The sequence below is a fragment of the Megascapheus bottae genome, chromosome 33 (assembly GCF_031878675.1).
Source record: "Megascapheus bottae isolate mThoBot1 chromosome 33, mThoBot2.hap1, whole genome shotgun sequence".
NCBI classification, from domain to species: Eukaryota; Metazoa; Chordata; class Mammalia; order Rodentia; family Geomyidae; genus Megascapheus; species Megascapheus bottae.
This window is the reverse complement of record NC_143541.1, coordinates 9,426,677-9,440,951: the sequence shown is the minus strand read 5'-3', so window position 1 is coordinate 9,440,951 and position 14,275 is coordinate 9,426,677. Positions and strand designations below refer to the sequence as shown.

General features: G+C 58.7%; 1 protein-coding gene across 1 annotated transcript; it reads right to left on the bottom strand.

The window, feature by feature from the left end:
* Positions 1-2,047: 2,047 nt before the first annotated feature.
* Positions 2,048-13,887, bottom strand: Sec61a1 (SEC61 translocon subunit alpha 1). The gene is made up of 12 exons (XM_090324017.1): positions 13,738-13,887; positions 13,164-13,231; positions 11,132-11,197; positions 10,945-11,023; positions 8,370-8,501; positions 6,538-6,647; positions 6,256-6,409; positions 3,992-4,152; positions 3,495-3,692; positions 3,225-3,416; positions 3,017-3,093; positions 2,048-2,360 (listed from the first exon to the last, which is right to left on the bottom strand). The coding sequence occupies exons 1-12, from the start codon at positions 13,742-13,744 to the stop codon at positions 2,174-2,176; spliced, it is 1,431 nt and encodes a 476-aa protein (XP_090180143.1). The 5' UTR covers positions 13,745-13,887; the 3' UTR covers positions 2,048-2,173.
* Between the last annotated feature and the right edge of the window lie 388 nt (positions 13,888-14,275).

Here is a 14,275-nt window from a genome sequence, read left to right as displayed (position 1 = left end):
AGCACCCCTCGGGCTCACTGGGTGCTGAGGTTTTCTCTCTTGGACGACTGGCTATTGGCGCATGAGGTCTTCTGCCCACGCCCCAGTTGGGGTTTATGAGTGGCCTGGGACTGGGTTTGGAAGAACACGGGGGTGAGCCTCCCTTGCCATCCATCACTGTCCGCTGGGCCCAGGCTGCCCTGTGCTCCTCCTGCGTGGCTTCCTGCTCTCCTGGGCTGTCCTCCCACACAAATCCCATCACAAAAATGAGGGGTTGGAGGGCTGGTTCAGTTGGTAGAGCGCTAGCCAATGAGCTTAGTGTCAGGTACAAGTTTGAGTCCTGGTCTGGGAGCAGAAAGGTGAAAAGGGCCAGGTATCAGGGGCTCCTGTCCATAATCTGATCTACCCAGTGGCTGAGATCTTAGGACTGCAGTTCAGGGATAGCCTGGGCAGACGAGGCTGTCAGACGGAACCCCTTGACCAGCCCACAGCTAGGACTGGAGCCGCCACTCCAGAGTGAGCAAAGAAGCTAAGGGGAAGCCTTAGGCCACGAGTTCAAGCCCCAGTTCCGGTACAAGAAAGATGAACACTGCTGAAAGGAAGTCAGGGTGGTGCCGTCTGCTGGGGGTCGTGCCTGGCCCTTACTTGAGAAAGGGTCTTCCTGTGAAGCCCAGGCGGTCACAGACCCCCGAGTGCTGGGATTGCAGGTGTCAGCGCTGTGCTGAGCCTGCTGGGGGTGGGACCGGGCTGGCCAGAGCCTGCACTGCACCCTGACGCCGGGCTCGCGGGCTGTGGAGTGGGGAGCCTGGCGCGCCCACCCCCGACCCCCGGCTGCCATGAAGGAGCCTGCCCCGGCCCTGGGGCTCTGGGAGGGAGGGAGGCAGGCAGGCCTGTCATTCCAGCCCTTTCCCTGGCAAGGCCTGTGATGGTCACATTCGTCTCCCAAGGGGAGGCCAGGCGGAGCTCCTCCATCCGTCACCAGGCGGCAGAGCCTGCTGGGGCGGGGAGCATTCGTCACATCTTATCGGGCTGACACGCCAATCGCACAGCCCCGCGAAGAAGAGTCGCCCCGTTCAAGTGCGGGGGGAGGGGGGACGGAGGGAGGGGGAGAGGCGGGGCCCAGGCCGGCCCCGCCCCCGAGTCCTGGAGGAGGAGGCGGAGGCGGAGGCGGCGGCCGAGGCTGTCACGTCCCCCGCTCCACGCCGCTCCCGGCGGTGATTAATGGCGGCCCGGCCCGCCGCGGCGGCTGGACGCGGCTGTCAGGCCCCGCGATCAATGCGCGGAGGGCGGCTGGGCGGCCGCGATAAGACGGGCCGGGGAGGAGCCGGAGGAACGGCGGCCGCAGGCAGCTGTACAAAGTTGGCTTTATTTGCCGTCCACAGTGACGCCCGCGCAGGACTGGCTGGTCCCGACAAGGCCGCGGTGAAGGGAGGTGGCCGAGCCCCCGCCCCCGGGGAGGGCTCCGTGCTGGCCGAGGCGCGCCGTCTCCCGGGCCCCAGCCAGCAGCACCCGGCCCGGGGGAAAGGCCTGGGCCCCGGGACCCCGGGACCGGGCCGCACCGCACCACCGGCCACCCCTCCTCCTCCCGAAGGACCCCAAGCCCCGACCGGGGAGGGCGGGGCAGCTGCGCGTTGGTCCCAAGTGGAGGCAGGAGAGGCGCCTGCCCCGCCCCAAGTGGTGGGCAAGGCTGTGCGGCCAGGGCGAGTCCAGCGGTGACAACGGCGGAGCGTGGGGCTTCGCTGGGGAAAGCCAGCCAGTTCAGCCTCGCGGGACCGCGGAGACGCGAGGGGCCGACCTCTGGAAAACCCGCGCCTCTTCAGAAGGAGAAGCACTGACCAGGGCCTGCCGGTGACAGCCCGGGCCCAGGGCCCGTCCCATGGTGGCCTGGAGGAGGCGCGAGGCGCGGGCCTCTTCTTGTGCTTCCCCTGGGGGCGGGCAGGCAGGCAGGCGCTGCAGTGTGCGGTGCTGGGAGGGTGCGAGGGCCAGAGGTGGAAGGGAGGGAGCCAGGCAGCTGGCAGCTGCCCCCTCTGGCAGGCGCCTCACTTCAACAGGAAAAATTTCAAACTGGAAAATGTCTAGCACTTTACACGGTGGAATGAAAGGGTAGGAAATTTAAGAAGCATCATTAAACCAAGTCCGCTGTGCCACGACGGTGTGCTGTGGCACCCGCTGCCCTGGTCCACGGAGGCGAGGCTCAGAACAGAAGGGCTCCCACGCTGCCCACTTCACTCTGCTCCTTGACGAAGATCTCAAAGTACTGGTAGATGATGGTGACGGCGAGCAGGATACCCGTTCCAGACCCGATGGCGCCCAGGAAGTCGGCCAGGACCGAGAGGGCACCAATGCACAGCCCACCGAAGGCCGCGGCCGTGGGAATGTACCTGGGGCAGCAAGTGGGCAGCAGGCGCTCAGCCCAGCCCTGGGGAGGCTCCCCCGGGGGGCTGAACCTCACCACCAGGCCAGGGCCTCCTGCAACACCATCTGCACCCCTAGGGCTGAGACGAAAGCAGAGCTGCCTGCCTGCCTGTGCTGGCCCAGGACTAGGGGGCCCCAGTCCACCTAGAGACAGGTCAGACACACACAGGGCGTGAGCCAGAGCATAAAATGTCTCCACCTTTCCTACCGTGCCCGTAAGATAAACCACCTGTCCCGACCGAGAACTTCTGTCTGCCAGTGGATTCAAGGCCAACATCTGGAACTAGGTGTGGGCAGAGCGAGGTCCTAGCTTCCCACACTCCCGTCTCCCGTGGGGCCAGCCAGCCCTGCGCTGTTCTGACTGGAGGTGTGTGCACTGGCCGCTGGCTGGCCTCTGGCCGCGAGGCCCACGTGGTGAGAAAGCTCCCAGCGTGTGCTGTGCCACAATTACCCTGCAGCCCAAGTCACTCAGCTGACCCCAACCTTCCTCTTCTTCCTGGGAGCAGTGGCACCTGGCAGCCCTCACCGCGCACCCTGTGGCCAGCCCCAAGAAAGGGCTGCCATGGCTCCTGGGCCTTTGGCACCACCCAGCAGCATGGGGGGAGGAGGGGGCTGCACTCACCGGTTGAGCTCGTGGACCATGGAAGTCTCCCGGTGGCCTCTCATCACCATCTGCTGCTCTTTCAGCTGCTTGGCGACCTGCAGGACACAGCAGAACAGTCAGGGCGTGGCTCGCGGGGGCTTGAACCCACAGGACAAGCTCTCGGAGCCAGAGGCCTGTCCGAGGGACGGGGGTGGGCTGGCCTCTGGATGCATTGACGTATACTCACGTCCTTGGCAGAGGAGCCCGAGACCTCAATCCAGGTCTTGGAGAAGAAGGCACAGGAGCCCAGCATGAACACGATGTACACGGCGGCATGGACCGGGTCCTCTAGCACAGAGCTGAACGACTCTGGGGGCGACAGGTAGTAGCACAGGCCGCCGACAGGGTAGGCACGCGCGGGGCCCCCGGAAGACGTGTCCTGCAGAGAGACACGCTTCAGAGTCCTGGCTCACGGGGTCCAATGCTACGCTGTGAGTGGGAGACTGGCCATACTCACCGACCAGGTGCCCAGCAGGCTGACCAGCAGGTTCCCGCTGAAGCGGGCGGACAGCATCTGGGAGATGACGTAGAGGTTGGACACCAGGGCGGACTGCAGGATGATGGGGATGTTGGAGGTGTAGAAGAGCTTGATGGGGTAGGTGTTGTACTGGCCGCGGTAGCGTGCAGACTTGATTGGCAGGTCCACACGGAAGCCCTGGGAGAGAGCAGAGACTTCTGGGTAGAACAGCCGCTGGCCAACGCACAGTGCCAGCACGTCTGACCCAGGAAGAGGCCCAGTCAGGTGGCCTTCAGGAAGGGGTGTCTGCCTTTCCGTGGCTGGCCTTGAACTCCCTATCCTCGTGCTTCTGCCCCCGAATGCTAGGGCTACAGGGGGGCTGCCACCAGGCCCGGCTTCCAGTGAGCGTCAGCCCACACAGAACGGCACGGGCAGGCGGAAGCACTCAGCGTAGAGAGCAGGGACAGGAGCCTGGTGGCGCCTGGGGCACTGCCCACCTGGAAGTAGATGACCACGGCGAAGACGAAGATGGTGGCGATGAGGTTCATGAGGTTGGGGAGGTTCTGGCGGTAGAAGGCCTCCCGCAGTGCGCGGACCTTGTCCGTGCGCGTGGCCAGCAGGTGGAAGAGCGCAATGATGGCGCCCTCGAACTCCATTCCTGTGGCAGAGGAGGGCACACGGTGAGAAACATGGGGGCCCCTTCTTCTTCAGGAAACGACTCAGACCACAGCCGTGGCTTCGCTGTGTGGAATGCCGGTCGCTCGCCGAGGAGTCAGAAACTCACAAGGGACGGGGCCCTCTCCCCACTGCCCGGCCAGTGTCCAGGGATCCTGCTCCACGCCGCTTTGCCCACACATGGCCCCATCCAAATGGAATGCCCGCCTTGCCACGAGAACAGGCAGAGACGAGCATGGGACTTTGGGAATGGAGGAGAAGCTGGAGTTACAGCAAAAGCCAATCTATCTCACCCTGGGTGAGCAATGACCACCTCATCTGCACAAAACTCAGCACGCAGGGGCCAGAGTGGGGCCAGAGCGGAGCCAGGGAGGGAGGCAGAGGGACCTGCTCCTCCTCCTCCCCCAGGCCACCCCTGCGCTCACCACCCACCTTCTCCCCCAGCCACACACACACTGACCCCACGACATGCCAGGGTCCTCTGCCTCGGCCCCTGCACACTTGCTCTGTCCTCACATCGTCCAGAGCTTTCCTTAATTGTTGGCAAGGTCTTCCCAGAATGCCCAACCCAGGCCCCGGGGACCCGCAGGGTGAAGGCTGGGTCCCAGCTTGCTCAACTTGTAATTATTATTTTTTGCCATCCTGGGTCTTGAGCTCAGGGCCTGAGCACTGTCCTTTGGTTTTCTCAAGGTTAGAGCTCTACCACTTGAGCCACAGCACCACTTCCGGCTTTTTTCTATGTATGTGGCACTGAGGCATGGAATCCGGGTCTTGGTGCATGCTGGGCTAGCACTCAACCTCTAGGCCAGATTCCCGGCCCCTCAACCCGTAATGCTTTCTTGACATTCACTACCTGCCCGATTTCTAGGAACGAGGCTCTATCCGTTGGTGGTGCCTGGCAGTTCTTGCTAATTCCCAGTCCAGGCTTATTTCCTCGGTCAAGGGAGCGCCGGTGGCTGGCCGGCCTGCCTGAGTATCCTTCCCAGGCCATTACCGTGGCCCCTGCCCCTGCCCCTGCCAGCTGGAGCAGCACTCCATGCAGTGCAACCTTGCTGTCAGCTGCCAGGGCCCCTCTCCTCCTGGCCCCTGACCATGGACTGACCCCATGCCAGGAGCCGCTTCCCGGAGCCCCTCAGACCCCCTCTACACAACCAGACTGGTTCGCATTCCCTGCTGGTGTCCAGTGGGTAGCAAAGCCATCCTGTGGGGATGAGGCCTCTGGCCAGCTAGATCCAACTGACCTCATGTTCATTCTGGCCCTGCTGCCATTTCTTTTGCACAGGCACCCCAAGGCCTGGGGGTGTTGCTCAACTCAATCCCTACAGTGGCTCAAGCCTCTCTCGCGCGTCCTGGCCGTGGACCCCAGTCCCTCCGGACTTGCCCTGGCTTTCCTGATGCTGTCACTGACTGTGAGGAAGGAGATCTCATCTTGCCTCTCCTCTCTCTAAGCATCCTGCCCTGTTCCCTTCACTAGAGATACTAGTGCACCGCTATCTCCCTACCCCTTGAGCCAGAGCACTACTTTTGGTTTTCTGGTGATTAATTGGAGATAAGAGTCTCACAGACGTTAGTGTCCAGGCTGGCTTTGAACTGAGATCCTCAAATCTTAGCCTCCTGAGTAGCTAGGATGACAGGTGTCACTTCCTTATCGCCATAGGTCTTACCTAAGGCCTTCCTTGTAGTACCCAGGTACCGTAATGGACAGCACGCGGATGCACTAGCAGATAGTGTGGCAAACCTGTCTGCCACACACTCCTGCAAGGCAGGAGCCCGGGGTCGCCAGCAGCCACGCCCTCCACCTCAGCTTCCTGGCACTTCTTCTGGTCTTACACTGCACGCCTACCGTTCTTAGGAGCCACGGGCACTGGGGTGCGGGCGGCGGAGCCCCAAGCTCGGGCGCTTCCGGGCTGGCCTTGCAGGACCAAGCGCCTTGGCTCAGTAGTTCCACTTCAGACGACGTTTCACTGAGAGCAAGGTGAGCAACCACTGCTTGGCTGCTCCCCAGGGAGAGCTGGGAGGGCACGGGTGGCCATGGGAAGACTGGCCAGAGGGACGCGGCTTCCTCCCTGGAGAGGAGGGGCCTCACCTCGGCCGGTGTTGACGGTGGTAGGGCTGAAGGCCTTCCAGACGATGGTCTCACAGATATTGGTGGCGATGAAGAGGGAGATGCCGGAGCCCAGCCCGTACCCCTTCTGCAGGAGCTCGTCCAAAAGGAGGACGATTAACCCAGCCACGAAGAGCTGGAAAACAAAACCCAACACTGGACCAGTGCTCCCAGGGCATGGTGCTCTCCTGCCTCAGTGATCCTCAGAAGGGCAAACCCAAGGCCACGGAGTCTGGCCACAAGTCCCGCCCGCGCAGCCCTCACCTGGATGGTGATGAGCAGGCAGATCCCGGCACCCATCTCTGAGGGGTCTCCGTACATCCCCGTCATCACGTACACGATGGACTGGCCGATGGTGATGATCATGCCGAACACTGCAAGTCGGGAGAGCAGCGCTCGCCATGCGGCCGGGGTGGAGGAGGGCGGCGCCACGCAAGGGAGGCAGACGCGTGACGCGGCACCCCACAGGCCACCGCGCAGGCCCCGCCAAGCACCCCTGCTCTCCAGGCCTCCCTTCCCCAGCGCACCCTCAGGACACCACCCCCGCCTCTCACCCAGCTCCTCCGCTAAGGAGGCGTTTTTGGACTTTGCTTCTCACCGTAAAGCATGAGCACATGCTACTGGCTTTTCCACTAGCTCCCTCAAGTTCATGTGGGCTGTAACTTCTGTTTGCTACATCACCTGATAGAAAATTGTTCTAGTATCTATAAAATAGAGTTCCTATTTAACTTTTTTCCCCCCAAAACTAGAATTAGAACATGGGGCCTTCAGCTTGCTGGATAAGTAGTCTCCCCCCCCCCCCCACCCCAGCTGCACTCCCAAGCCTTTTTGCTTTGCTATTTAAAAAAAAATATATTTTATTGTCAGGGCAACAGTTACATTCATCAAGTAGTGGGTGCATTATTCCTCAAACCTCCCCCCCCCCCAGCTATTTTAAGGTAAGATCTCATGTGTGAGGTCCAGGACTGTTTAAACCCCAACCCTTCTACACCCAAGGTTTTTGTTTTTGGATGAGACGGGACCTCACGATTTGTCTGAACTGGCCTGGCCAATCTTCACTTCCTGACAGCTGAATTACAGGTTTCAGCCACGGTGTCTGGCCCTACTGGATTTTCCTAAGTCCTTTTCACAATGTTCACTGCTTGCAAGGCAAGCACTCTCCTGTGGGTCTGTGCAGCCCAAGGCCAACAGCTCTGGATTCCAGCGCAGATAAAATCATGGAAACACTTGTCAAGAGCAAAGGGAAAAAATGGTACAAGATAGTGCTGGAGGCTCCTCCTGTAATCTTAGGTACTCTGCATCCGGAGACCTGGAGGATGCAGGCTCACAGCCACATTAGGCAGAAAAGGCTTGAGATGCCAACTCCAGTAACTGACCAAATGCCAGATAGTTGGGCATGGCTCAAGTGGAAGCGTGCCACCTATGAGCAACCAAGGTGAGTGCTAGGCCGAGTTCAAGGCCGACTATCACCAGAGTGCACACATGCACATGCAATTACACACCCCCACACTTTAAACTCTTGATCTGTGTGTGAAACAGATAAAAACAAGTCAGGTGTATTCAACTCTTCAACCAACTCATTTAAAGAGATGCACAGGGCCAGCAGTTTGGCCTGGTGACAGAGAGCCTGCCTAGCATGCACCAAGAACCAGGTTTGGTTCCTTGGTAGCACATACACAGAAAAATCTAGAGGTGGTCCTGTGGCTCAAGTGGCAGAGCATGAGCCTGGAGAAGCCCAAGGACAATGCTCAGGCCCTGAGTTCAAGTCCAGGACTGGGGGGAAAAATGTGTATTAGATGAGCAGGATGCTGTCGTGAGCGCTGTGCCTCCCAGTCAAAAGCAGGTTTCCCAACACACCTTTTACCTTTCCTGCTACATCCTACCAATGCAGGAAACACAGCCCTGTGCCCCCCTCCCCCTCCCCCTGCAGCCGGCCCACAGGCCAGCTGGTTCCTGCAGCTGGCATCACTGTGTAACACAGCCAGAGAACGCCTGTAGAGATGGCAGGCCAAGATGTGAAGGGAATATGAAGCCTGCAAAGCACAACTGCTGCAAAGTAATACAGATGTCAAATTATTATTCACAATCTTCCTTACGCTTTTGGGCTCCATTGAAGAGAGCTCGGTCTTTTGGGGTGTCACCAACTTCAATTATCTTGGCACCAGCCAGGAGCTGCATGATGAGACCAGAGGTGACAATGGGCGAGATACCCAGCTCCATCAGTGTGCCTGGAGAGGACAGGGAGAGGAGGTCGGGTCAGCTGCCTTGAAATGGGGGAGAGGAGGTCAGGTCAGCGGCCTAGAGACGATGGGGAGAGGAGGTCAGGTCAGCTGTCTAGAGATAGGGAGAGGAGGTCAGGATAGCTGCCTAGAGATGATGGGGAGAGGTCAGGTCAGCTGTCTAGAGATGATGGGGAGAGGAGGTCAGGTCAGCTGTCTAGAGATGATGGGGAGAGGAGGTCAGGTCAGCTGTCTAGAGATGATGGGGAGAGGAGGTCAGGTCAGCTGCCTAGAGATGATGAGGAGAGGAGGTCAGGTCAGCTGTCTAGAGATGATGGGGAGAGGAGGTCAGGTCAGCTGCCTAGAGATGATGAGGAGAGGAGGTCAGGTCAGCTGTCTAGAGATAGGGAGAGGAGGTCAGGTCAGCTGTCTAGAGATGATGAGGAGAGGAGGTCAGGTCAGCTGCCTAGAGATGATGGGGAGAGGAGGTCAGGTCAGCTGTCTAGAGATGATGGGGAGAGGAGGTCAGGTCAGCTGTCTAGAGATGATGAGCAGAGCAGGTCAGGTCAGCTGCCTAGAGATGATGGGGAGAGGAGGTCAGGTCAGCTGCCTAGAGATGGTGACGAGAGGAGGTCAGGTCAGCTGTCTAGAGATGATGGGGAGAGGAGGTCAGGTCAGCTGTCTAGAGATGATGGGGAGAGGAGGTCAGGTCAGCTGCCTAGAGATGATGAGGAGAGGAGGTCAGGTCAGCTGTCTAGAGATGATGAGCAGAGCAGGTCAGGTCAGCTGCCTAGAGATGATGGGGAGAGGAGGTCAGGTCAGCTGTCTAGAGATGGTGACGAGAGGAGGTCAGGTCAGCTGTCTAGAGATGATGAGGAGAGGAGGTCAGGTCAGCTGTGTAGAGATGATGGGGAGAGGAGGTCAGGTCAGCTGTCTAGAGATGATGGGGAGAGGAGGTCAGGTCAGCGGCCTAGAGATGATGAGGAGAGGAGGTCAGGTCAGCTGTCTAGAGATAGGGAGAGGAGGTCAGGTCAGCTGTCTAGAGATGATGGGGAGAGGAGGTCAGGTCAGCTGCCTAGAGATGATGGGGAGAGGAGGTCAGGTCAGCTGTCTAGAGATGATGGGGAGAGGAGGTCAGGTCAGCTGCCTAGAGATGATGAGGAGAGGAGGTCAGGTCAGCTGTCTAGAGATGGGGAGAGGAGGTCAGGTCAGCTGTCTAGAGATGATGAGGAGAGGAGGCCAGGTCAGCTGTCTAGAGATGATGGGGAGAGGAGGCCAGGTCAGCTGTCTAGAGATGATGGGGAGAGGAGGCCAGGTCAGCTGTCTAGAGATGATGGGGAGAGGAGGTCAGGTCAGCTGTCTAGAGATGATGGGGAGAGGAGGTCAGGTCAGCTGTCTAGAGATGATGAGGAGAGAAGGTCAGGTCAGCTGTCTAGAGATGATGAGGAGAGGAGGTCAGGTCAGCTGTCTAGAGATGATGAGGAGAGGAGGTCAGGTCAGCTGTCTAGAGATGATGGGGAGAGGAGGTCAGGTTTGCTGCCTAGAGATGATGGGGAGAGGAGGGCAGGGCATCGCTGACTTGGGAAAGCCAGGCACTGCTGCAGAAACATGACCCACACCCCTGCTGCAATCCAGGGTGCTTTGGGGGCCTGCAGCATTTAATTCACAGAACACCCTGCCGTATTAGACATGGGAGCACAGCTTCATTCATTCTACTCAGCCTGCCAGACAGCACCCTTTTCTTTTCTGTTCAGGAAGTCACAAGGCACCAAGAACAGACTGCATCATTCACGTTCACCAGAAACAGATCTATTCTGGTTTGGCAGAGATAAGAAAGGCTCTTCTCTTCATCAGTTAATAAGAAACGACAACATTCAAATCGTCTCTGGAAAGTCTGGGAAGAGGGTCAGCCAACTGTATCTAGTTGTACACAAACTCCTGCTTCCTATTGTGAGAGTATGCTCAAATGACTCACTTGTGATGTGAAACTTAATTTGAACTCCATTTTTTAAAATGAGCTAATCAAATGCAGTACCAACATGCACATTCAAATTCCTCTGACACTCACAGGTAAATGGTTTTGCAAAACTGTTATGTGTTTTCTGACATACAGACATAACCTACAGATAAGAAAATGCAGCTGAAAAATGAATTCATACAGTAAGAATGTTATCAATAGACATGCCCTAATTTTGGGTATTTAAAAAGTATTGTAGCTTTTCCATGCCTTCAAAATTCTTGATGATATAGACTTATCTTGTTATTACAGGCTTTGTATTGCACTCAAACCCAGTCCCAAGCAGCAGGGGTGAGGCCAATCCACAAGGCAAGGCACCCCCTGCTTTTACAAGCTACCACCACATAAAGCCCACATAAAGCCCAAGCCTACAGTGAAGGCAAACAATGCTCTCCAAGCCCAGTGTGCAGAGAAGACAGAGCGAGGGGAGCCTACCTCGGTTAGAGGCAAGAATCACTCTCATCCAGTAGAAGGGGTCAGCCGAGTCTGAAGACATGATACCAAACAGGGGAATCTGAAATGCAGGGTGAAGACACGGTCAGCACACCGCCCCCACCCCCTCCCGCTGAGGACGGGGGTCAGCACACTGTGCCCCCATGACAGAACAAGGCAGGAGGCTCACCTGGCAGCATACTAAGAAGATAAAGAGCGTGATGGCTGTCCACAGCACCTTTTCCTTGAACTGAATCTGTGGAAGGGAACTGAGTTATTCTTCACGACTAAGTTATACATACAGACCCGAGCTGGATCCCTTCCCAGGTCACCAGAGAAGTCAAGCCATGCACCTAACAGCCTGAAAACATCAGCGCCCTTCCTGTGAGGAGAGAACACAGAGCCTCCCCCGCCCCACAGGACCATCATGACCTGTGGCAACATGCAAGGTGGCTGAGCCAGCTGTCCCCACGCCCTCCGCCGGGAGAGTCCAAGCAGAGATTCCAACCACAAACACAATCTACAGTTTGGGATCAAGACCAAAGAACACTGCTACGGAAAGCTTCTTGTAAAACATACAGTCTTTAAGACACACGGCAGTCCCTTTTCACTTGATGATTCAGTAAGCAGCAACGAATCTGCAATCTGGGACTGACCAACACAGTCAAGGACCAAAGGAAAAGTGGGCAACAGCCCTGAGGGAGGCCCGAAGGAGCCGTGGCCTGCTCACTGTGTGCTAGTGCCATCTGCTTAGCTCCAGAATGCCACTCCCTCTCAGGTATGTAAGTCAAACAGAGGGTAAGAACAACTCCACAGACCATCTGGAATCACACAAAGTGACAGGAAAACTCTGTTGTTTCCTGGGGGTTGGTGGCAGAACTACCCGAGGGACCAGGTGAGCCCTGTTGGAGAGTGGCACCCCGTCAGTGCCCTGGCTGTCAGAGGATCAAAAGCAGTCTAGCGGGACTCAGAGATGCAGCACTGCTTCACTGCTTGGCACCGTAAGGGAACAGCTTCCTCTCTCCCAAGAACGTTCTCCTTCCTGAGGAGGTGGCCAGGGAAGGGAAACACCACTTCAAATTAGCCATGACAAGCTTGCAGTAAAATTTAACAGGTGGTTGTTGTTGTTTTTTAAAAAACAAAACAATCAACCACTGGGCTACAAAAGACAAAAATTTCAAGGCTTCATTTTTTTAACAACTCAGTTTCCTCCTTACAACAAAGGTTAACAGCAAAACTTGAAAAGCTGGTTAACAAATCCTGTGTCTGCCTCTAACTACATCCTGGCCCAGTCCCATGAGAACCCACCTAGGAAAGCAAAAGCCTCTGAATCACTCTTACTTCCACTGCCTATGTTCAAGCTGCCTGGCCCTTTCCACTCACCTGCCACTGCCCACTGTGCACCTGCTACCTTCCCTGGATGGGAATTACATGACCTGCTCTCTCAAGTCTTGTCATCTTTGCCTTTGCAAAGGAATTCATTTGCATACTCTAAACTTCCATTTCTCCTAGTTAATTCCTTTCTGGGCTGCTGCTGCACTTGTACCTGTCTTCCTGGTTCCAGCACACTCACATTACAAAGGCCAAGAATATAGCTATTACAAGCAGTGCAGAAGATGGTAGCTAGCCTTGTGGGGGGCTCGGAAGCCAGACCTTTTCCCACTGCACTTGAACTGAAGGGTTAACAGCATTGTAAATCTGATTGCCACAGGCAGAATACATCTGAAACTAAGGAAAAAATGAAACTATGTGGATGTCAACTGCACACAAACATGTGAATGCATTCACAACAATCTGACACACAAAAATTATTTTACTACTCATTCTGTGTCTGAGCCACATTACAGTTTCCCTACAAAGAACCACTTGCCTTAACGACTCCTGCTCTGTCTATCGCCTTGCAGTCCACCGAGTTTCTAGTGTCAGTGTACCAGCTGTAGGTAGCACTGCCTTTCCCTGTACCCCAAGCTGTGCGCCTCCTGCAGGAAGTGAGAGGGCCCTCACCCACCAGCATCCGACCGAGGCAGATTCACTCACCACCCTCATCCATTTCTGCGGCAGGACATCCAGAGGTCCCAAATAAGGGAGGTCCCACCGGGGTGGGAATTTAAACAATGGGGTCCACTCGGCGCAGCCGGGGAGGAAGGAAATCCCCATGTGGAGTGCTGAAGCCATCTTTAATCGTGCTGCAAACTTCCAGAGCCCAGAGTTCCGTGGCTTACCTTCCTCTCCGGTTTCTGAATTTCCGGTAGGATGACACAGAAGGGCTTGATGACTTCCAGAAATTTGACTTCGAGGTGGGGAACAAAACAAGAGGAGTTAAGACACCGAAACCTGCGGCGCTACCGAGGGCGGGGGGGGGGGGGCGGGAGGGGACGACCTGGGCTCGAGCGGGGACCCGGGGACCCGAGACACCGAGGAGGCCGCGCTCCGCGGGGGCCTGGCGGGGACCAGACGGGGCCGGGGAACGGGGGACCCGGAGGAGGCCCGGGGACCGTGAGGAGGGCCGGGGCCCGGAGACACCGAGGAGGCCGCACTCCGCGGGGGCCTGGTGGGGACCAGACCGGGCCGGGGACCGTGAGGAGGGCCGGGACCCGCGGGGGCCTGGCGGGGACCAGACGGGGCCGGGGAACGGGGGACCCCGAGGAGGCCCGGGGACCCCGAGGAGGCCGCGCTCCGCGGGGACCGGGCGGGGCCGGGGCACGGGGGACCCCGAGGAGGCCCGGGGCCCGGACACCCGCCCCGCGGGCTCCCGAGGACAGGCGGGATCGGGGCGCCGCAGCCCGAGGGACTCACTCGCCATGGCGGAGGCTGCGAGGTCCCGGCGTCCCGCTTCGCTCCCACTCCCTGGCGACGGAGGCGACGCGGGCTCCGCAGCACGGATGCTTCTCCGAGAGACACGTCAGTGCTAGCCGGGCACGAGCGGCGCGGCGCGGCGGGCGGGCGGGCCGGGGGCGGGGCGACGCGCCGCTTCCGTTTCCGCTTCCTGCCACGCGCCTCGGAGGCCGCGTCGCCTCGGCGGAAACCACGACTCCCGGCATGCAGCGGGGCGGCCGGCGCCAGGCGGCGCGAGGCACGCCGGGAAGCCTCGCGGGGCGGGTCGCGGCGTAGGGGGAGGCGGGGCCTGGCTGGAGGGCGGGGCCTGGTGGGCGGGCGGGGCCTGGCGGGGCACGGGGGCGGGGCCTAGAGGGCGGGGCCTGGTGGGAGGGCGGGGCTTGGGGCGGGGCCGCGGCGAGCAGAGCTCTCCCGTCCTCTCCCCGCGGAGCCCCGGGCCGGGCCGGCCACGGGGGGTTCTCGGGACCCTGGGGCGGTCTCCCCGGCGGGTCGGAAGCGG